The following is a 22,331-nucleotide window of genomic DNA, read 5'->3' as shown; positions in this document are numbered from 1 at the left end:
ACAAAATTTATTTGGCTCCTCTGCTCAGGAGATATTAAAAAAGGTTGAAGAAAAGGCAAAATCTGTGCAAACAGTTAAGGATTTCCTGCAAGTACAACCACCGAGATTCAGCAGAAACTGGCCTACTAAGAATTGGTCCTTTCCAGACTCGGACAGAGCCCAGAGGGGCAGGAACAGGCACCCTAGAGGCAGAGGCCAATCGAAGGGCTCCTACAGAGGCCGTCAGTGGCAGCCTGCCAACCAGAGGAGTAGTGCAACAGCAACAACTACTACACCAGGACAGGCTCAATGACTTTACTCTGATTCTGCCTACCAGGGAACAACTGGAAGCACCCTTGGGCGGAAAGCTGGCTTTATTCTCAAAAAAGTGGCATTATATTACAAGGGACACATGGACACTGCAAATAATAGACAAAGGATACAGGTTCCACTTCCACACTTTGCCAAAAAGAAACGGAATGCCAAACCTTCCACCAAATCAGAGGGCAGAGGCCTTAAGGCAGATCAACAATTTGCTTCAGATGAAAGCTATAGAAAAGGTACCTCATTTAGAACAAGGCCAAGGGTTTTACTCCAGACTATTCCTTGTACCAAGAAAAGAAAATGACTGGAGTCCTATTCTCGACCTGTCCGCACTGAATACTTACCTCATTGTGCCAAAATTCAAGATGCTAACCCTACAGCAACTTCTTCCCATGTTGGGCAAGGAGTCTTGGCTGGTGACTCTAGATCTCAAGGAGGCATACCTGCACGTCCCTATTCGACCAAGTTGCAGAAGACACCTCAGATTTCTTGCGGGATCAGAGCATTATCAATTCTCAGCATTGCCCTTTGGCTTATCTACTGCGCCCAGAGTATTCACGAAATACCTGGCATCAGTAATTGCACATTGCAGACTTCAGGGAATTCAGATCTACCCATACCTGGACGACTGCCTAATACAAGCGGACAACAAGTGAAATTTGATAAAGGACTTGGCCTATGCCATCCACCTGCTACAGGCCTTGGGATACACAGTCAACATCCAAAAGTCAAGACTTGTGCCATCCCAAAGGATAACTTTTTTGGGTGCAGATCTGGACACAACCACCCAAATGGCCTTTCTCACAGAAGAAAAACAAAAACAACTTCCAGATTACTTCATGATTCTGACAAGACAGACTCAGCTTACTGCAAGGAAAGTCCTGCAGGCCCTGGGTTACATGGCATCATGCATAATTCTGATACCACACGCCAGGCTGCATATGAGAAAATTACAATGGTACCTAAGGAGTGTATGGTCTCAACACAGTCACAGTTTAGAAACCTTGATACCAATCATTCCATGCCTTCAAAAGGAATTTCTGTGGTGGGCTCAGGCCTGCCAGTCCAACAGAGGGTTGCCTTTCAACAAACCAAAAACAAGGCAGACCATCACCACGGACGCTTCAGACCAAAGAGGACACATGGAGGACAAATGTATCCAAGGCCTATGGCCTCAAGGACAGCTAAGCATGCACATAAGCCAAAAGGAAATGCTGGCAGTGATGCATGCAATCGAGGCTTTCAAACCCTTCCTCCAACAAGGCCACCTGTTAATAAGGACAGACAACACCACGGTCATGTGGTACATAAACAAGCAGGGAGGCACACACTCTTACCCTCTATGCCGGCTGGCTATGAATCTATGGGAACTATGCCTGAAACTCAATATCCAACTACAGTCCCAATTCGTGCCAGGAAAAGAGAATACACTGGCAGACACCTTAAGAAAAACTACCATGGATGCGCACGAATGAATGCTGCACCCAGACGTCTTCCAACTCATAACAAAGGCATGGGGAATGCCGGAGATAGACCTGTTCGCCTCTCCACTCAACCATCAACTGAAGACATTCTGCTCAAGGACATACCACCCATAAGCTTGGAGGGTGGACTCTCTCTTTCAGCTGGAAAGCTCTAAAAGTATATGCCTTCCCACCTCTTCCATTAATGTACAAGGTTCTACTGAAAATCGGGGAGGACCAGCCAAGAGTGATACTGATAGCTCCAGACTGGCCAAGGCAGCACTGGTATCCATTATTGAGAAGCATGTCTCAGGCAAAACCATGGCCTCTCCCCCTATGGCCTCTTCTTCTGACGCAGAACAATTTCAAGACCATGCATCCCAACTTGAAAACATTGCAATTAACTGCCTGGAAAATTCCTTAAATCCCAATCTAAACTGTTTTATCACAGAGGGTGAAGGACATTATCTTGGAAGCTCGCAGGCCTTCCACAAGGAAAACATACTCGGCTAAATGGAAGAGATTTCTCATTTGGAACACATCAAAAGGCTCAGATGTGACAGTGGCAAGCATGGCACATATCCTGGAATATTAAGCAGAATTGTTCCACAATGGCCTGTCCTATTCTTCCATTAAGATCCATGCCGCAGCAATTTCAGTAGAATACAATGTGGCTCCACCTATCTTCTCACACCCTCTCCTCAGACAATTTCTGAGAGGAATCAAAAATATTAAACCTCCAAGAAGACCCCCTCTACCTGCTTGGGATCTCAACTTCGTGCTGGAAAAACTGACACTTCCTCCTTTTGAACCAGCAGCATCAGTGGATCTACAGTTTCTGTCTTGGAAAACTGCATTCCTTCTGGCAATAACTTCAGCAAGAAGAGTATCTGAGTTACAAGCATTAATGGCAGTACAGCCTTTTATTTTCCATCAGGACAGAGTCTCACTAAGAACCAATCCTACTTTTATGCCAAAGTGGTATCAAGGGTATCCTTGAACCAAGCTATTCACTTGCCTACGTTCTTCCCAAATCCACAGAATAGAGGGGAAAAACTGCTGCACACCCTGGATATACACAGACAACTAAGCTACTACTTGGACAGAACAAAAACTAGCAGAAAAACTGACCAACTATTTGTAGCATATGCTACTGGGGTGCAAGGAAAAGCAATTTCCAAACAGACAATTTCAAAATGGATAGGAAATTGCATTCGATTTTGCTACTCCTTTCATAGAAAGACAGTTCCTGAAAACATCAGGCCTCATTCCACAAGGGCCACGGCCACCACTACAGCCTTCCTACGAGGGGTGGCTACCAAGGACATTTTAGAAGCAGCTACTTGGAGCTCCGTGCATACATTTGCCAAACATTACAATCTACCTTTATACTCCAGATCCAGAGCAGGTTTTGCTACTGCAGTCCTGCAGGGGATCTTAACTACACCATTCTTTTCTTAGTACTGCCTCCCCCAGATTGGCTATGGTATTCTACCCATATGTTATGACTGCAGATGCATCCTTGAAGGACATAGTACAGTTTTGTACCTACCATAAATGTAGATGTCCGATAGGTATGCATCTGCAGTCAGGTTTACCCTCCCTCCTACCCCTCTGTGGTATTCCTAGGGTACTTACCCCTCTTTTAGCTAGCTGGGGGAATCTATTATGGTGTATTTGTTTATACATGTATATATTTATATAATTTTGCAAATGTTTGGAACTTTCTGCATTTATCCAAATTTAGCCTTCCTAGAGGGCACCTGGCATCTGGGGCAAGAAAAACTGAGGAAAATGGCGTCGGCTGATGCTTTTATAACCCAGACGCTCTGACGTCGGGGAAAGTGCGACATCAGCCGAGGCCAGATCCAGACTTTGGAATCCGGCCGACCGAAGGGCTGCTTGAGGCAGGACAACCCATATGTTATGACTGCTGATGCATACCTATCGGACATCTACATTTATGGTAGGTAAAAAACTGTACTTTCTGTTGCTGATCATTTTTTTGTATGAACACAGATTTTGAACAGATGAAGTTATAAAAAAAAATCGAAGAATATTTGTAATCAGACAGATGCAAGGTTTGTCTTTATTTAATTGTTCATAAGTTCATAGGTAGGTACTAGGCTATCTGCCTGAAGGCATTTATAAGCCTAGCCAGAAAGTGTTGGCTTTCGCCACCCCCTTAGATTAGTTCCCTGTGCCTCTGTCCAGCAGAGCCATTGAAGTGATCCCTGGGATAAACTGTTTCCCATCCACCCGTCAGTGTTTCTCTTGAAGAGAGTTAGCGAGGAGCTTTGCCTAATGTATATTGGAATCTTGTTCCAGAGCATGGGAAGTCTCTGGGACAGGAATCTATCCCTCCAGCACATCCTATTTATTGTTGTGGTGAGGTTTAGATCCCTAGAGGGTGTGGCTCGAGGGGATATGGTTTTCTTTAGGTGGAGCATGTCCATCAATTCTGGGTTGGACATGGCCTTGTATGTCAGGCAGAGATGACCTCTGAGTAGGCGGTATGCAACAGAGTACAGCTGGAGTTTCTTCAGTCGAGCTGCATAGGGCATCTGCTGGAGTCCAGTGATCCTCTTGGTGAGGTACTTCTGTGGTCTTTCCAGTTGTTGCAGGTGTCTTGTAAGGTACATCCCAAATGGGACATTATTCTCTATGATGGGTCTGATGAGTGATGCGTAGAGGGGCCCAATGATCTCTTTCGATCTGTACTATGCAAAGTGTCTGTGACTGTTTTATAAATATTAATGTGTTGTATGATAAGCTTTTCTCTATTTAATTGTAGTATGCAAAGTGTCTATGACTGTTAAAATCCTATGCAGTGTGTTGTATGTGGAGCTTTTCTTCCCAGGCATTCACTGAAAAAGGACCTGTGTCCAGTCTGACTTTCCCGGTAACCAAATGTAAAATAAATAAATTTTAATGTTATATATTTTAATGGCATAAATAATGAACTGTATCTTGAGTATTATGAATCTGAATGTGTACATTTACTGGAACTGGCTACCCCCTCTCCCTTTTTATAGTTTTCTGTATTGATGGACAGCGGGCTTAATGCTGTACTAAAATGAATGTCTGCAGTTACTGTGATTTGGTCAAGAAGGCAGTAAGCTGATATGCTGATGTCCTTCAAGGATGCATCTGCAGTCATAACATATGGGTTGTCCTGCCTCAGGCAGCCCTTCGGTCGGCCGGATTCCAAAGTCTGGGTCTGGCCTCGGCTGATGTCGCACTTTCCCCGACGTCAGAGCTTCTGGGGTATAAAGGCATCAGCCGACGCCATTTTCCTCAGTCTTTCTTGCCGCGCGGTGCCCGAAGCAGAAGCTGTTCGCAAGTGCCGGTCGGTTAGATCCAGAGATTTCAGCTACCGAAGACTTCTAAAAAAGCTAAGTACCCCGTTGGGGACTCTTTCTTGCCTCAGCCAATGTCAGACAATGTAAATAATTGTTTAACTTGTGGGTAACAAATACCTCATAAGGATTTCCATTCTTACTGCCTTCCTTGCTTAGGCCCAGACCTCGACGTATCAGCTTGTTTAGCCTGTGCCTCCTTCAACCGACGGACTCTTAGACGTCGGTCGGAGTTTGCTGAAGAGTTTTTTGGATCCGCTTTTGCATATAAAATGCCGTCGGAGACTCAGACTACTCATATGGCCAAAAAACGCAAGGAAAAGGACCGACACTCGCGGCCCGCGGTTTCGGCTGAAACCACGGTTAGGCCTACCGCAAGTGTCTCGGTTTCGGCTGAAACCGAGTCCTCGGTTCTTACTTCTACCGAAATCATACCTCTGACAACCGAGGCCAGAGAGGCCCCGGCTGAGTCGGCTACAGAAATCCCTACCGAAGCTAGCGCACAAGAATTGTCCGACACCATTCCATTGGACATTTCTACACCTGCACGTGGGGCAGCTAGGCCCCCTGCTTCTATGTCTATTAAGGCCTTCTCCAGGGCTAAAGCTGCCAAAATTTCAAAAGCTTTGCCTGCCAAATCTACTTCTCAGAGACCTTCCTCAAGGTCTCAGATTCTCAGTCTTGCTGAGGACCTTATATCTTTGATTAGGGGTTCCCAACCTCACCCAGACAGGGCCTCCCACCCTCCTCCTGACAAAAGGCCTAGGACTGAACCCTCTGAACCTTTCTCCTCTGATTACTCCTCGGATGGATCTGATTTATCAGACCATCAGGAAGGGGCCTATACGCCTTATGAGGATTCAGATGCAGAAGACTCTATCCCTTCTGCCTCCCCTCCTGAAGAATTTTCCTTTGGGGAGACTTTACACTCAATGAGGGAACACTTTCAATAGCAGAGTCAGGATTTTTCTGATTCCAGAAAAAGATTAAGGGCATTTTTACATTTGCCCCAGCATAGGCCTTTAGCCATACCACATGTGCTAACTGTAGTTGATGATGCGTATAATGATGTCAGTTCTGCCCCTGATTCTCTTCCCCCAGCCCCTGCCAAACCTGACAGATATTACAGGGTCCCGGATTCTCACTTTCACTTGTATAAAACCCATGCTGCAGACCCAGAAACTATTTCTCAGGGCCCAAAAGGTGTTGCAGCTGCCACTGCCAAAAACCCCTACCCTCTGAAAGAGAGTCAAGAGCATTAGAGAGATGAGATAAAAAGGTTTATACATCTGCTGCTCTTTCTGCCAGGGCATTAAACTGTCAATTCCATATGATACAGTACCAAGAATATTTGTTAGATCAGCTGAATAAAAAGCTTTCTTCTCCTGAACCTTTAGACCGTAAGTCCCTTCAGGATTTGGTACACAACTCTCAGCAGGTCAGTAATCATTTCTTAAAATGTGGCTATGATGCACTGGAGGCTTCATTTAGATCAGCTATGACTGGGGCTGTAATTCGGAGGCATGCCTGGCTAAAAGAGCAATCCTTGCCAGACCATGTCAAGGCTAAACTCCTAGATGCTCCAATGGAGAAACAAAGTTTATTCAGCTCCCCTGCACAGGAGATTCTAAAGAAAGTGGAAGAAAAAGAAAAATCTGTGCAAACAGTAAAGGATTTTCTGCAGGTTCAACCTCCGAGGTTCAGCAGAAACTGGCCTTCAAAGAATTGGTCCTTTCCAGACACCTCCAGAGCACAGAGGGGCAGGAATAGACGCCCAAGAGGCAGAGGTCAATCAAAGGGTGCCTACAGGGGTCATCAGTGGCAGCCTGCCATCCAGAGGAGTAGTGCCACAACTGCAACTACAACCACTTCCACAGGACAGACACAATGACTTGACTCTGATTCCGCCTACCAGGGAACAACTGGAAGCACCCTTGGGCGGAAAGCTGGCTTTATTCTCAAAAAAACTGGCATTGCATTACAAAGGACACATGGACATTGCAAACAATAGACAAAGGATACAGGTTTCACTTCCACACTTTACCAAAAAGGAGCGGAATGCCAAACCTTCCACCAAACCAGAAGCCAGAGGCTTTAAGACAAATCAACAATTTACTTCAGATGAAAGCGATAGAAAGGGCACCATCTATGGAACAAGGCCAAGGATTTTACTTCAGACTATTCCTCGTACCAAGAAAAGAAAACCAGTGGAGGCCTATTCTCGACTTGTCCACACTGAACACATATCTCATTGTGCCAAAATTCAAAATGCTGACCCTACAGCAACTTCTTCCCATGTTGGGCAAGGAGTCTTGGCTGGTGACTCTAGATCTCAAGGAGGCATACCTGCACGTCCCTATCCGACCAGATTGCAGAAGACACCTCAGATTTCTTGCAGGATCAGAGCATTATCAATTCTCAGCATTGCCCTTTGGCTTATCTACTGCGCCCAGAGTATTCACGAAATGCCTTGCATCAGTAATTGCACATTGCAGGCTTCAGGGAATTCAAATCTACCCATACCTGGACGACTGCCTAATACAAGCGGACAACAAGACAAAACTAATAAAGGATTTGGCCTATGTCATACACCTGTTACAGGCCTTGGGATACACAGTCAACATCCAGAAGTCAAGACTAGTGCCATCCCAATGGATAACCTTTTTGGGTGCGGATCTGGACACAGTAACTCAGATGGCTTTTCTCACAGAAGAAAAACAAAAGCAACTCCCAGATTACTTCATGGCTTTGACAAGACAAGCTCAGCTTACTGCAAGGAAAGTCCTGCAGGCCCTGGGTTACATGGCATCCTGCATAATCTTGATCCCACATGCCAGGCTGCATATGAGGAAATTACAATGGTACCTAAGGAATGTATGGTCTCAACACAGGCACAGTCTAGAAACCATGATACCAATCATTCCATGCCTGAAAAAGGAATTCCTGTGGTGGGCTCAGGCCTGCCAGTCCAACAGAGGGTTGCCTTTCAACAAACCACAACCAAGGCAGACCATCACCACGGACGCCTTAGACCTAGGCTGGGGAGCACACATGGAGGACAAATGTATCCAAGGCCTATGGTCTCAAGACCAGCTAAACTTGCACATAAACCAAAATGAGATGCTGGCAGTGAAGCATGCAATCGAGGCATTCAAATCATTCCTCCAGCAAGGGCATCTGCTGATAAGGACAGACAACACCACGGTCATGTGGTACATAAACAGGGAGGCACGCATTCCTACCCTCTATGCCGGATGGCAATGGATCTGCGGAACCTAGGCCTGAATCTCAACATCCCGCTGCAGGCCAAATTCGTACCAGGAAAAGAGAATTCACTAGCAGACAGTTAAGCAGAACTACCACGGATGCTCACGAATGGATGCTGCATCCAGACATCTTCAAACTCATAACAAACAAATGGGGAATGCCAGAGATAGACCTGTTCGCCTCCTCTCTCAACCACCAACTGAAGAAATTCTGCTCAAGGATATACCACCCACAAGCCTGGAGGGTGGACTCTCTCTCTTTCAGCTGGAATGCCCTAACAGTGTATGCATTTCCACCTCTCCCATTGATGTACAAAGTTCTACTGAAGATCAGGGAGGAATAGCCAAAGGTGATACTAATAGCTCCAGACTGGCCAAGGCAGCACTGGTATCCGCTACTGAGAAGCATGTCTCGGGCGAACTCATGGCCTCTACCCCTATGGCCTCTTCTTCTAACGCAGAACAACTTCAAGACCCTGCATCCAAACTTGAAAACACTGCAGCTAACTGCCTGGAAAATTGCTTAAAACAAAACCAAACTGTCTTATCTCAGAGGGTCAAGGACATTATCCTGGAGGCTCGCAGACCCTCCACAAGGAAGACATACTCAGCTAAATGGAAGAGATTCCTCATTTGGAGCACATCAAAGGGTACAGATGTCACAGTGGCAAACCTAGCACACATCCTAGAATACTTAGCAGAATTGTTCCACAATGGCCTGTCCTATTCTTCCATTAAGATTCATGCTTCAGCAATTTCAGCAGAGTACAATATGGATCCTCCTATCTTCTCTCACCCTCTCCTCAGACAATTTTTAAGAGGGATCAAAAATGTAAAACCTCCAAGGAGACCCCCTCTGCCTGCATGGGATCTCAATTTTGTGCTGGAAAAATTGACACTACCCCCTTTTGAACCAGCAGCATCAGCAGACTTACAGTTCTTATCTTGGAAAACTGCTTTCCTTCTGGCAATCACTTCAGCAAGAAGTGTATCCGAGTTACAGGCATTAATGGCAGTGCAGCCTTTCCTTATTTTTCACCAGGATAGAGTGTCTCTGAGAACCAATCCTACTTTCATGCCAAAGGTGGTATCCAGGGTATCCTTGAACCAAGCTATTCATTTGCCTATGTTCTTTCCTAACCCACAGAACAAGGGGGAAAAACTATTGCACACCTTGGATGTACACAGACAACTACGCTGCTATCTGGACAGAACTAAAACCAGCAGAAAAACTGACCAACTTTTTGTAGCATATGCAACTGGAGTGCAAGGAAAAGCAATTTCCAAACAGACAATTTCAAAATGGATAGGAAATTGCATTCGTTTTTACTACTCTTTTCATGGAAAGACAGCTCCTTAAAATATCAGGCCTCATTCCACAAGAGCCACAGCCACCACTACAGCTTTCCTACGAGGGGTGGCTACCAAGGACATTTTAGAAGCTGCTACTTGGAGCTCCGTGCATACATTTGCCAAGCATTACAATCTACCTTTATACTCCAGCTCCCAAACAGGTTTTGCAACTGCAGTTTTACAGGGGATCTTAACTACACCATCCTTATCTTAGTACCTTCTCCCACAGTTCGGCTATGGTATTCTACCCATATGTTATGACTGCAGATGCGTCCTTGAAGGACATAGTACAGTTTTGTACCTACCATAAATGTAGATGTCCGATAGGTATGCATCTGCAGTCAGGATTACCCACCCTCCTTCCCCTCTGTGGTATTCCTAGGGTGCTTACCCCTCTTTCAGCTAGCTGGGGGAATCTATTATGGTGTATTTGTTTGTATGTATATATATATATATTGTTTGCTACTGTTTGGAATTTTCAACATTTATCCAAATTTAGCCTTCCTAGAGGGCACCTGGCATCTGGGGCAAGAAACACGGAGGAAAATGGCGTTGGCTGATGCCTTTATACCCCAGAAGCTCTGACGTCGGGGAAAGTGCGACATCAGCCGAGGCCAGACCCAGACTTTAGAATCCGGCCGACCGAAGGGCTGCCTGAGGCAGGACAACACATATGTTATGACTGCAGATGCATACTTATTGGACATCTACATTTATGGTAGGTACAAAACTGTGCTTTTCTTTTAGTTCTTTTTATTTGGCTCCATACAGTGAAGTGGATTATTCTGGAGTCTGGTGTATGGTGATGTGCAGCAGGAACTGTGAATTAGTTGCATGTCTGCTGTGGTTGAAGTACTATTTCTTTGGGTTATGAAATTGCTGTTATTCTAATTGAGACTGTAGCTGACTTGTTTAACAGAGTGAAGAAGTTACACTGTTGCCCTTGTTTGCACAGCTGCTTTTTTAAAATTTGCAATATTTAGGCAGAAGGCTTGACCCTTGTATATCTCGTGTTAATCTGTCTTCTACTAATGTATCTGATTTCACAAAAAAAAGGAAATAAAAAGATTTTAGACAAAAGAAAATTGCTGCTGAAACACGTCATCTGTAGTAGAATATTACGATTTTTTTTGTGCATTTGTGTGTGGGTCTGTATTTATTATTCATATGTATTGTTTTATTTCTAGGCTGTAGCTGGGAATAACACGCCCTCTGCATTTAATAGTAATACTGTGGACTACATTGATATGCTTACTGACTATGCAGCAAAAAGGAATTTGTTGCTTGAACCACTTGATTCTGAAGTTGGTGATCCACCACGGTAAGTTAAGATATAAAAAAGCAAGGCTTTTTTTTTTTTTTAAGTTCTTCCTTTTTATATTGAAAATGTGTATGTAATTCTAAAGTGTTGCCCCTTCTTTACAGGCGTTTTTGTAGATGGAAGGTTGGGAACAGAGTGTTTGCTGATTGCTTTGGAAAGACTGTACTAAAAGCAAGGCGAAATGCTGCACGGACAACTTACCATATTTTAGCAAATGAATTTGTTTCAAAGGTAAGTAACTGTGACCTCTGATGCATTAGTTGGCATGTGTATTGAAATAATAGAAGTCATTTGTATGAAGTGTGATCCTTCTCCAACCTTATTGTTTCACTAAACCATAATTTGCAAGGTCATAATATCAACATTGCAGTGGGACTTCTGCTTAGTCCCCATCTGCAGTGAAGTACTTTGTTGCTGCATAAATACTTGCGAGTAGAGATAATTGAATCAAAGGTGATTTTCTTCTCTTTCCACTGCAGTAATGATTGATCTATGGACTGCATGAAATTCTTTTGGTGGGACTGTTTTAATGATCTTGTGACTGGTATAATTGAAATAGAACTGACACCTTTATAGAGTTCATATCAGTTTTCTATTTGAAATTGATACTGTGTGATATCCATTGAGCTGAGTTGAAATGATTGCATGGCTTAAACCTTTTTATAGATGTTCTTCGTGTTTTACTGTTGCAGTCATCACATTTGGGTTATCTGCCTACAGGTAGCCCTCAGTCGGCCTGAATACCAGAGTCTTGGGATTTCTGCGTCGGATGCTGTCGCTTCTTCCATGATGTCAGGTAGTCAGGGGTATAAAACTTGCTGATGCCATTACATCAGTCTTTCTTGCCTTGCGGTGCCCAAAGCAGAAGCAGTTCGCAAGTGCTGATCGACTGACTCCTGAAATTTTCGTTTTCGAGTTTCAGACCTGAAGTCTTCAAAAAGATAAGTAGCCCGTTTGGGATCCTTTTTTCTTGCTCTAACCGATGTCAGAAAAAATGAATAATTATCTTGTCTGTGGAAAGCAAATACCTCATAGAGATTTTCATTCTTACTGTGTCACTTGTTTAGGCCCAGACCACGACGTGCCTTGCTGTTGATTTTGTGCCTTGTTCAACGCCCGAACTATTCATCGCCGGGCTATTTGTGTAGCTAAATATTTTCGTTCTCAATCTCTGTACTCTGAAATGGCTTCATTAAGCCATCCAACTACTGATCTTCCGAAAAAATGTAAGGATAAAGACAGAGACAGACAGCATAGGTCCAAAACTGCCGACGACACTTCCATTAAGCTAGTCGCCAGTACACCGATATTCAGTGAGGCGCTTTCACAGCCCCTGATACCCGCTTCTACAGATTCGCAGGCCTCTACTGAGACCCATTCAGAGTCTGGTAAGCTGCAAAATGCTTCTTCAACTATGGAACCTGTGGATGTCTGTACCTTGGGTCCAGAGCCGCTGTGCAGGCACCGGCTTCTGAAGGTGTATTTCAGGCCTACCGATTTTCATATTAAACCGACGACTTTGTTTCAAGCTAAGAATACCGAATTCCTCAGGCCTAAAGCTCACACTGCGCCTAGAAAACCGACGACCAAAACACATTCTCAGGCCCACATGCCTCAGAAACAAATGATTAGAATGGCTGCAGACCATATTACCTTAATTAGGGGAAGTCAGCCTTCCCCCCTCTGAGACCTAGAACTGATTTTCCTCCTGATTCTTCTGACCAGGAATCTGATATCTCTGTTCCTTCTGACAACCAGGACTTACCCTTATCTACTTATGAAGATTCTGATGCAGAGGATTCCATTCCCTCTGCTTCTCCTCCAGAAGATTTTTCTTTTGGTGAAACCTTGCATACCCTTAGGGTGCATTTCTACTGGGAAAGCCAGGGCTATTCTCAGTCTAAAAAGAGACTTTGAAATTTTTAAACCTGCCTCAGCACAGGTGTCTAGCTATCCCTTCTGTTCTAGAGATTGTAGATGATGTTTTCTTGGAATCCAGCCTTACCCCAGGCACTTTGCCTGCAGCTCCCAGGAAACCTGACAGGTACTATAGAGTACCTGACTCTCACAAATTCCTCTTCAAAAATCCTACTGCGGATCCAGAGATAGTTTCCCAAGGACCAAAATGCAATAAGGCCACTACTGCCAAAAATCTCACCCCTTCTAACAGGGATTCTAGGGCTTTAGACAGATGGAGTAAGAAGGATTATACACCTCTGCTACTCTGGCCATTAGGGCTTTAAATTGCCAGTTTCATATGTTAAAGTATCAGCAGCTTATTATGGGACTAATTAAACAGAAAATGATGTTGATTCCAGACTGTGCTGAACACAAAGATTTGCAAGAGTTAATGCATTCTGCTGACCACGTTGGTAAACACACTTTGCAATGTGGTTTTGATGCTGTAGAAGCATCTTGCAGGGCTGCTGTCACTGGGTCTGCACTTAGAAGGCATGATTGGCTTAAGGAACAAAACTTACCAGATCGTGTTAAAGCTAAATTACTGGATGCACCTTTAAACCAAGAGAGCCTTTTTGACAACAAAGCAGAAGTCCTCAAAAGGATGGAGGAAAAGGCTAAATCTATGCATACTGCTAAAGATTTCTTGCAAGTACAGCCTCCTAGGTTCAGTAGACATTGACCTTCAAAGAACTTGTCCTTTCCAATCCCTTCCAGGCCTTCTCAGTCCAACCCAGGAGCAGCAGACCACCAAGACTTCAGTCTCAGGCTGTACACAGATCTAAGCAGTGAGGGGCTCCCACTTCCAAAGCAGGGAGTAGTAAGCCACCCCCTATGGAAAACTTGCACAATGATTTATCCTTAACTCTTCCAAGCCTTGCTCAACCACTTGAACCTTTAGCACAAGGGTGTCCAACCATTTGGCATGCCAGGGCCACACTGAGTGAACAGAAATGGTCTTGGGGCCGCATGTAAAATATATCATATAGTTAACTCTTTTGCTGCCACAGGAGACCAAAGTCAACCTCCTGGCTGTACTGTAGGTACATTTGAACAATGAATAAATGCCTAATATTTGCCTTAAAATTCTAATTCTCTAATCTAACAGTTAACTCTAGCATCATACTTAATATATATTTTTTCTACAAATAAACAGATATTCACTACAGTACTAGCAATTCTCACTGGGAAAACCACTCCAGCAGTCCAGCTACATAAAATGTCAACATTAGCAGTCCTACAATGCTATAATCCACAAAAATAAGCCAACAAATTTGCAATAAAGTAAAAAAAATACACATTACTGACTTAATAAAACAATTCTGAATAAGCTACAAGAGGGTCTCACCCAAACAAATAACTGGTGCCAGAAACATGGCCTCAAGCTAAATGCCAAAAAATTCATCATCATCCCCTTTGAGAAGAGTGATGTCCCCACAAATTATCACATTAATAACAATGTTGTAAGCACGCAATCAGTCGTGAGGTGCTTGGGCACTCAGGTTGATAGAAACCTGGCTTTTGACCACCACGTTGTCTCCATTGTACGGAAAGCTTTTTACATGGCCCACTTCATTAGTAATAGTATTTCATCCAGCAGTAAGGAGGTCATAACATCCCTGTATTCTTCCATTACAAGAGCCATTATTGAGTGCAGTGCCCCTTTTGGCATGTGCCTCAGCAAAACACCCTGCCAAAAGAAAGAGTACATCCATTTCTGACAAAAAAGGTCGAAGGACTAAGTTCACTTAGTTATCCAAACAGACTAAAAAGCTTCTTGCTTTCCTCTGTCTCTCACTGGCCCCTATAAATTTCATCACTTTCTTGCTTTACAGGCTAAGAAAGATCCCGCCTTAAGAGACTTCCTCTACCCCAGAAATATTGGTTATATTTAAAATGCTCACTACAAAGACTACAGCCTTCACTGCAACATAAACAAGCCACTTTGTATGGACAGGTTCTTGACACAAAAACCTTCAACTTCTATAAAAAGCCCCTCTCGTTATCAAACAATGTAGTTCAGCAACACGACAACTGGATGGCTGGATGGATAGCCATAAATGTATTCCTTGAGTAGGTATCATAGCCTTCATCAAACCAGATGGAAAATCCACATACTAACCTTTCCTAGCTGGATGGCTAAGATCTAATATTGGTTACTCAAGTCTATTTGCCCAAGAAGAGGGGCCTATTTAACTAAGAATTCCATTTGCAAAAATATATTCAGTATGCATATTAAATCTCTCTCTCTTACTTAGACACACACACACACACACACACACACACACACACACACACACACACACACACACACACACACACACACACACAAAAGAAGCCCCTACTTGTAAAATAGGCAACCTCAGTAATCGCATGACACACACACACTGAAATTGTCTGGAAGTCAAAATATCTGAAAAAAAAAATCATAATAGAGGTGGATTCATCCATGCAATTTCCCACCATCAATAAATCAACAAACAACTGCTCAGCAAAAAGTAAATCAATAAGAAAACGATAAACGCTCTAAGATCATAGTACATACTGGAGTAAACATGTAACTTTCCTCCAATCTAAAGCCATTTGACATTCAGACATTTTAATTTGTGCAGAAGTTATTCACAGACTAACAGTTTACTGAGTTGTAATGCTAACCTTCGCTTTTGAAAAAAAAAACAAATTCCCAGACTTTGTCAGTAGTTCAAAGTGCAGAGAGGATTATTTTTTATTTATTATGTATTTATTTATTTTTGGAAAACATCTTTAAAACTGTTACATTGATTACACACAAACAGAGAAGTTATTGTGATAAGTAAACCACAGACTGCTGCAAGAAATCAAAGTCACATTAGGACTCTGTTTTTCGTCCGAACCAATGAAGCATGCCTGTCAATTCCAAAAGAATTAAAGTAGCTTTATAAGAAAGTTGTTTGCAAGGTTACGTGGCATATTGGAAATAAGCAGAGATATTAAAAAGGCTCTGTTTCTCATAATTATGCTGAAAAGTCTTCCAATGTAAATACAACCACCTGATTCAGTATGGAACCATACCTCTCAACCTTGGAGCAAGAAATCTGGACAAAGCGAAAAATAAAAGTGGAACACAGGCCCAAAAATAGTTACGCATTACAGACACCATTGAATCAACTGCAGCTGCAAACATTATACATCACTTATAATCTTTCTATCCCATCATTGTCAGTTAAGCATTATATGACTCATTCAGTCCTGCCTTCTTTTGCAACAAAGAAAACCATGCTTTGAAATGAGAAATGCATTAAAAATAATAAATTAAACACACTGCATCAACATCCTGCAACTTCCTACCTGCAAACAACCACAGAGCTTTCACTGATACTAGGGCTACTTATTTCCCCAGAATGACAGCTCTCCCTAATTAAGTCTAATGGTATACAATCTACCAGGATCTGGGCTATCTGAAACAAATTAAATTATGGCTTGTAAATTGCAAGTGCATTTTGTTTAATTAAACTATATTTCTAAGCCCACTTACTGTATTTTTTTCAGTAACATCCCAATATCCATTTCCAGGTCACCTTACAAGACATTGGCAGTGGTAGACGTGGCATCCTTCAGAACCCCACAGGCCCACACTAATATTGCTAGCATTGTCCATTAAATGTAAATATACATCCAGTGTAAATGGCAAGAAGCTATGTCTTAAATATTTTCTACTTTTGGCATTCCTTGTACCAAAGTATCAGGTTTTGAAACAAAGAAACATATTCTCAACAGTCTGTACGTCTCTGTCTTTAATAATCATCTACTGTTGCAGCACTCCCAACACATAAGCACACACATACACACTAAAACCCCCAACATTTAAAAAATGACATTGTGCCCACCTGATTTACCAGTATTGATGATCCATCAAGGCTATGCCTGTCAGCTTGGGATGATATGCTCGACAAGCCACGATGCTTCGCTAGGGACGGCTTGCACCTGTCACCCCTGGGCTTTCGGATATTGGCAAAGGCTCTGGCTACCCCCATAGTGCCTTTTTTAGGCAAGGCTCAAAAGACAAACCCACCTCCATAGGTATCACAAGGGATAAGAAACTAAGAGTAATGCTACTCAACGCCAGAAGTCTAAACCTCAAGATGCACGCACTCGAAACTCCTTAGCATGGAGAACATCAATATCTGTGCAGTAACAGAAACCTGGTTCAGGGCTCCCGAGAGCACCCCAGCACTACCAGGTTATACCTCATACCATGCTTTTCGGCCCCAAAACTTGGACCGAACCACAAAAGGAGGGGGAGTATCGATATTCGTCAAAGATACCCACACCTCCAGGTTGGTGGCAAAGCATGAAGCATCAAAGACTATCCGTGTGCAACTAACAGTGGGTAAAACTGCCTTCCAGTTTATAGCCTGCTACAGACCACCCTCCCAAACCCAGGAACCCCACTTGGCCTTTCTGAGAACACTGGAAAATATGAAGGTCTCTCCAAACACCATTATATTGGGCGACTTCAACTACCCAAACATAGACTGGGAGCATTACTCTAGCTCCAACACCCTAGCCCAAAGGTTCCTAGAATTTATAAACTCAAATGCTATGGAACAACTTGTTACCACTCCCACAAGAGGGGAAAACATACTGGACCTGATCATCACCAACATGGGGACTCTATGCTCCAGACCAGAAGTGTATCCCTCACTGGTAAGATCAGACCATAAACTAATCTCACTGGATATTCACATCCCGACCCCACCCCCTGCCCAGAAAACCACAGTGAAAACTTCTCTAAAGCAAATTTCACACTCCACAAAACCGAGGTGGAATCCTTCAAAGCCCCTGGGCCTGTGGAAAATACGGCCCAGACCGCAGAATCCTTTATAAACGCATTCTATGAACACCTTCAGGAATGCATGGAACATGCGATCCCAAATAAAACCAAGACCCAATCCTCCAAAGGCAGACGTCCTGTCTGGTGGACCCCAGCCATAAACAAACTATACAATAGAAGGAGGAGGAAGCTACTAAATGATAGAGCAAAATCCCAAAAAGGGAAGGCATCACTGATCAGTATTAGCAAAAAACTATGGGCACTCATAAAATTGTCTAAGGCCAGCTTCGAGAGAAAAATTGCACAAGACACCAAGGATAATCACATGGCTTTCTTTAGTTATGTTAGGAACCTGGGTGGTAATTCCCAGATATGCTCAGAATTAGTCCAAAATGACAAAAAATACACTGAACACACAGACATTGCCAACATCCTAGCTGTCAGGTTCAGCGCAACCCCCCCCCCCCCACACCAAAAGGGCAAATATCTATCCCAGCAGAGTGCTGCCCCCTGACATCTCAGATGCTCAGGTAAGAGCCGCCCTCTCCAAAGCAAAAAACACAGCATCAATGGGACCAGACGGTGTCCCGGGCTGCTTCCTACATGAACTCCAAGAAGAGCTAAACCCAAACATAAAACTACTGTTCAGTCTCAGCCTTACTACAGGGTATGTGCCCAGAGAGTGGCGTACAGCAACAGTGGTTCCTCTCCATAAAGGTGGTGCCTCAACGGATCCTGGAAACTATTGCCCCATAAGCCTGACTAGCTTGGTCTGCAAAGCTATGGAAAGGATCATCATGGACCTCATAAATAAAGATATTGGGGACCTACAGACACTGGATCCTACCCAGTTCGGCTTTGTCAAGGGCAGATCCTGCCTCTTAAATCTGGTTGATTTCTTTGAAACAGTCACCAAGGCCATTAACGAGGGGAAGGTGGTCCACACAGCCTACCTGGACCTCGCAAAAGCCTTCGATACAATACCCCACTCAGGCATTATAGATAAGCTCACCAGCTTAAATATAAACCCCTATGTCACTAGATGGATTGCAAACTGGCTCAAGGACAGAACCCACATGGTTAGAATTGCTGGAGCCATGTCAGACTTCAAACCAGTTACAAGTGGTGTCCCACAAGGCTCAGTCCTGGGACCTCTTGTTCGGTATATATTTCTCAGAGGTACAAGCCAACACGGAAGGACTGTGGCTGACCAAGTTCGCAGTTGACTGCAAACTGGGCGCCATAATCGACTCTCCAGCCGGCACAAGCATCCTCCAAAAGGGCCTCATAGAAACAGACAACTGGTGCCAGAGCCATGTCCTCAAGCTAAATGCCAAAAAGTGTATAGTCATCCCCTTTGGCAAAAACAAATTGCCCACAAATTACCACATAGGTAGTAATCCATTAAGTACAGAAGAAGTAATTAGGGACCTGGGGACCCAAGTTGATAGCAATCTCTCATTTGACAACCACGTGGCCAAAGTGGTTAGAAAAACATTTTATGTTAAGTTGTCTATCTCGCCTTCATTCTTGCTGGATGGGTTCAACTCGGCCACTCTAAAAGCTCGAGAGTTGGTTCCACCGGCTCGAGGCTCCCCTTATATCCCACAATGCTAGGCGTGAGTTACCTCAGATCTCGTTTGCCGCTACAGCGATCGAGGTGTGTTTTCTACCGGCTCCAGGTTAGTGAAAGTTAGACTAGTTTAAATTCTTAGACTTAAGCTAGCTTAGTGTATTTTTCTTTCCCCTTAGTGTAGTGGATATTATCCCTTCATATCCTTTATCCAGCCCCTTTTTTTCTAAAGAACTTATAGTTCTTTCCCTAAGGCCTTCGGCCCTCCTTCCCTATCCTTAGGGTGTGTATGTGTTGATTAGGGAAGTTTAACTTAATTACCTTTAGTTTAAATATTCCCTTTGAGTCCCTATCAGTGTAATCTGTGTGTGTGTGTTTTCTGTGTGTGATTACACTTAGGGTCCTTGAGTATGTCCAAGGATACAAAGGTCTCAGGCTTCAAGAAGTGTGACTCGTGCTGCCAGAAAATGTCTCTGACAGACGGTCACACTTCTTGTGTATTGCCTGGGACCTTTACACCTGCAGGACTCTTGTGCTGTATGCCATGGCTTCAGCCCTAGAGTCCTGCAGGAGAGAAAAATAAACTCATTTTGAGGGGTTTAATCAAGCCTGAAGGTTCCCTCTCTGTGTCATCGGGGAAACCTTCTAAGGCTTCCAAGACCTCGGCTCCAGTTTCAGAGTCGAGGCCTAAGGCTCAAGCCTACTGCTTCATCGGCTCCGGCTGGAGCCGATGAGTCTTTGACTGCAGTATCTGGTTTCCTCGGCTCCGGCTGGAGCCGAGGCATTAGAGATTCCTGGGTCGGCTCCGATCAGACCATCGGAGCCGACATCTAGAAAGAGATCGAGGTCACCGTCCCTTGGCTCCGTTCATTCGGCTCCAGCATCTCCCTTGCTGTCTGAACGGAGCCACAGATCTCACTCCTCAAGGTCATCGAGGCTCTCAGATCACGACCTCCAGAGGGTAGTGAGTAGACTTTTGAAGTCCGAGGCACTGGCCCAAATGCTCCAGAGTCCAACTCATCAGTCGATGCCTCAACTAGTTCCAATAAATATTCCTCCTCCGACTCCTTTGAGCTCGGAGCCGGGGCGTCTCGGGACCGAGACTGTGGTAGCGTCGGAGCCGATACAATTGTCTTCGGCTCCGTCGTCGGCTCCGATTTCTTCTTTTGAAGAATCTCGGCGCCGGGCTTCCCTCGTCGGCTCCGAGGGGGTGAGTGGCATCGGACCCTTGTCCGACCCCCCTCTCCCTCTCGGTGCTTCGGTGCTGGTGAGTTCGGCTCCGACATCGGCCTCGGAGCCATCTCTGTCGGTGCCGAGGGAGGTTCTCAGCTTCTCGGAGCGGGGACCTCTGGCTCTGCCGGACAGGGGTGCATTCGGGGTCATGCGGAGTGTGTTGGAACCTTGTTCAACTCCACAGTCGGCTCCGTCCGCCCCTCCTTCGGTGTCTTTGGTTATGTCGACTCACTCCCTCATCCCAGACCGCAGAGAGCTAGCTCCTCAAGAATCCCCTGTGGGGATCTCATCCTCTCCCGAGGCCTCCCCTGAATTGGCAGGGGAGCCCCCTAGGAAGAGAAAGTGTAAGAGGAAGCACATAGACTCACCTGAGTCTGTCACCTCTGACACAGATTTAGAGGATTCCGAGGGTTCCCCACGTTCCCCTTCTGAAGATGTCTCTTTTGCAGACATTCTAGAGATCCTGAAACAGAGGGGAAATTGGCCAGCTCTTAACCCTTCGGAGGATGAATCTGTGTATCTTGAGGCGTTTGGCTCGCCCTTCCACCTCCTGGGTGTCCCCCTTTGATCCCCTCATGCAGGTGGTTGCAAAGAAGGCCTGGACGGCTCCTGATTCAGTGGACCCTACCCCAGGAGACCTTCCAAATTTATAACAGCACCAACTGACAAGCAATTTCTCACAAAGGTGTTTCTGTGGATGCTATGGTGGTAGCTGCTGCCACCAAGAAGGAGCTAGCTGATCCTTCAGTGCCTGTTCATCCCCCTAACAAAGAATCTAGGTCTATGGACAGGTACGGGAAGCGGATGTTCTCGTCAGCGACCTTTGCTATGCGTTCGCTGAATTACCTATGCCATTTTACTCGTCTTCAAAGGGACTTGATCAAAGAAGCGAGTGATATGTTGAAGGATCCTACGGCTGCGGGTTTTCAGGACAAGATGAACACTCAGCTGGCTACCCTGAACTCCATAGCTAACTCCTCCATGTGCCTCCTCTCTTATGCGGCTGATGGAGCGAGCAGGGCCGCAGGGACAGGTGTGGCCTTACGCAGGCATGCCTGGATGCGGCTATGCAACTTTATGGACCCCTTTAAAACGTCATTCACTAATTCCCGCTTGATGGATCATCTCTTTGGTCCTCAAGTGAAAGAAACCTTGACTAGGTGCGAGACAGATGGCAAGACTCTTTCTGCCGTCTGAGTCCGTTTCTCCACTCCTTCTAGGCCTTACCCCAAAGGCCAGAAAAGTGGAATAATGTGGTTCCGCAAACAATCTCAAGGGACTTCGCCTGACGCACAGAGTCGGTACCCCGCCAGAGGCAGAGGGGGGAACAACAATGGTAGACGTCGCCCTAGAGGCAGGGGGGGTCCGCAGAACCAGGGCAATCGAGAAGCCTTCTCTGATGAGCCCTTTCAGCATCCCTGAGGTGTTGCCCGACTGCCCACCTTCGGAGGCAGTCGGGGGAAGATTGTCACTGTACCCAGAAGCCTGGCTATCCCTGACTCAAGACAAATGGGTACAGTCCATCATTTCCGAAGACTATTCCATTCCCTTCGTTCGCATTCCAAACCAATCAAAAAAATCCCTTCCAGATGTTCCACCCGCTCAAAGGGATCTTGCAGCTTTGGAAATTTCAAAGCTGCTTGCAAAAAGAGCAATACAGCCAGTTCCAGCAGACCAGCAAGGATCCG

At 44.8% G+C, this 22,331-nt stretch overlaps 1 protein-coding gene across 1 annotated transcript in view; it reads left to right on the top strand.

Moving 5' to 3' along the window:
• LOC122792405 overlaps window positions 1-22,331 on the top strand; it is a 2,471,936-nt gene that overhangs the window by 477,857 nt on the left and 1,971,748 nt on the right. The window contains exons 5-6 of the mRNA XM_044060193.1: window positions 10,932-11,065; window positions 11,170-11,296. Of these exons, the coding sequence (XP_043916128.1) occupies window positions 10,932-11,065; window positions 11,170-11,296 (261 nt within the window). The remainder of the gene's footprint in view (window positions 1-10,931; window positions 11,066-11,169; window positions 11,297-22,331) is intronic.

This window comes from Protopterus annectens, chromosome 1.part2, assembly GCF_019279795.1.
Source record: "Protopterus annectens isolate FY-2018-M chromosome 1.part2, PAN1.0, whole genome shotgun sequence".
Lineage (NCBI taxonomy): Eukaryota > Metazoa > Chordata > Ceratodontiformes > Protopteridae > Protopterus > Protopterus annectens.
This window is presented reverse-complemented; position numbering and strand designations above follow the sequence as displayed.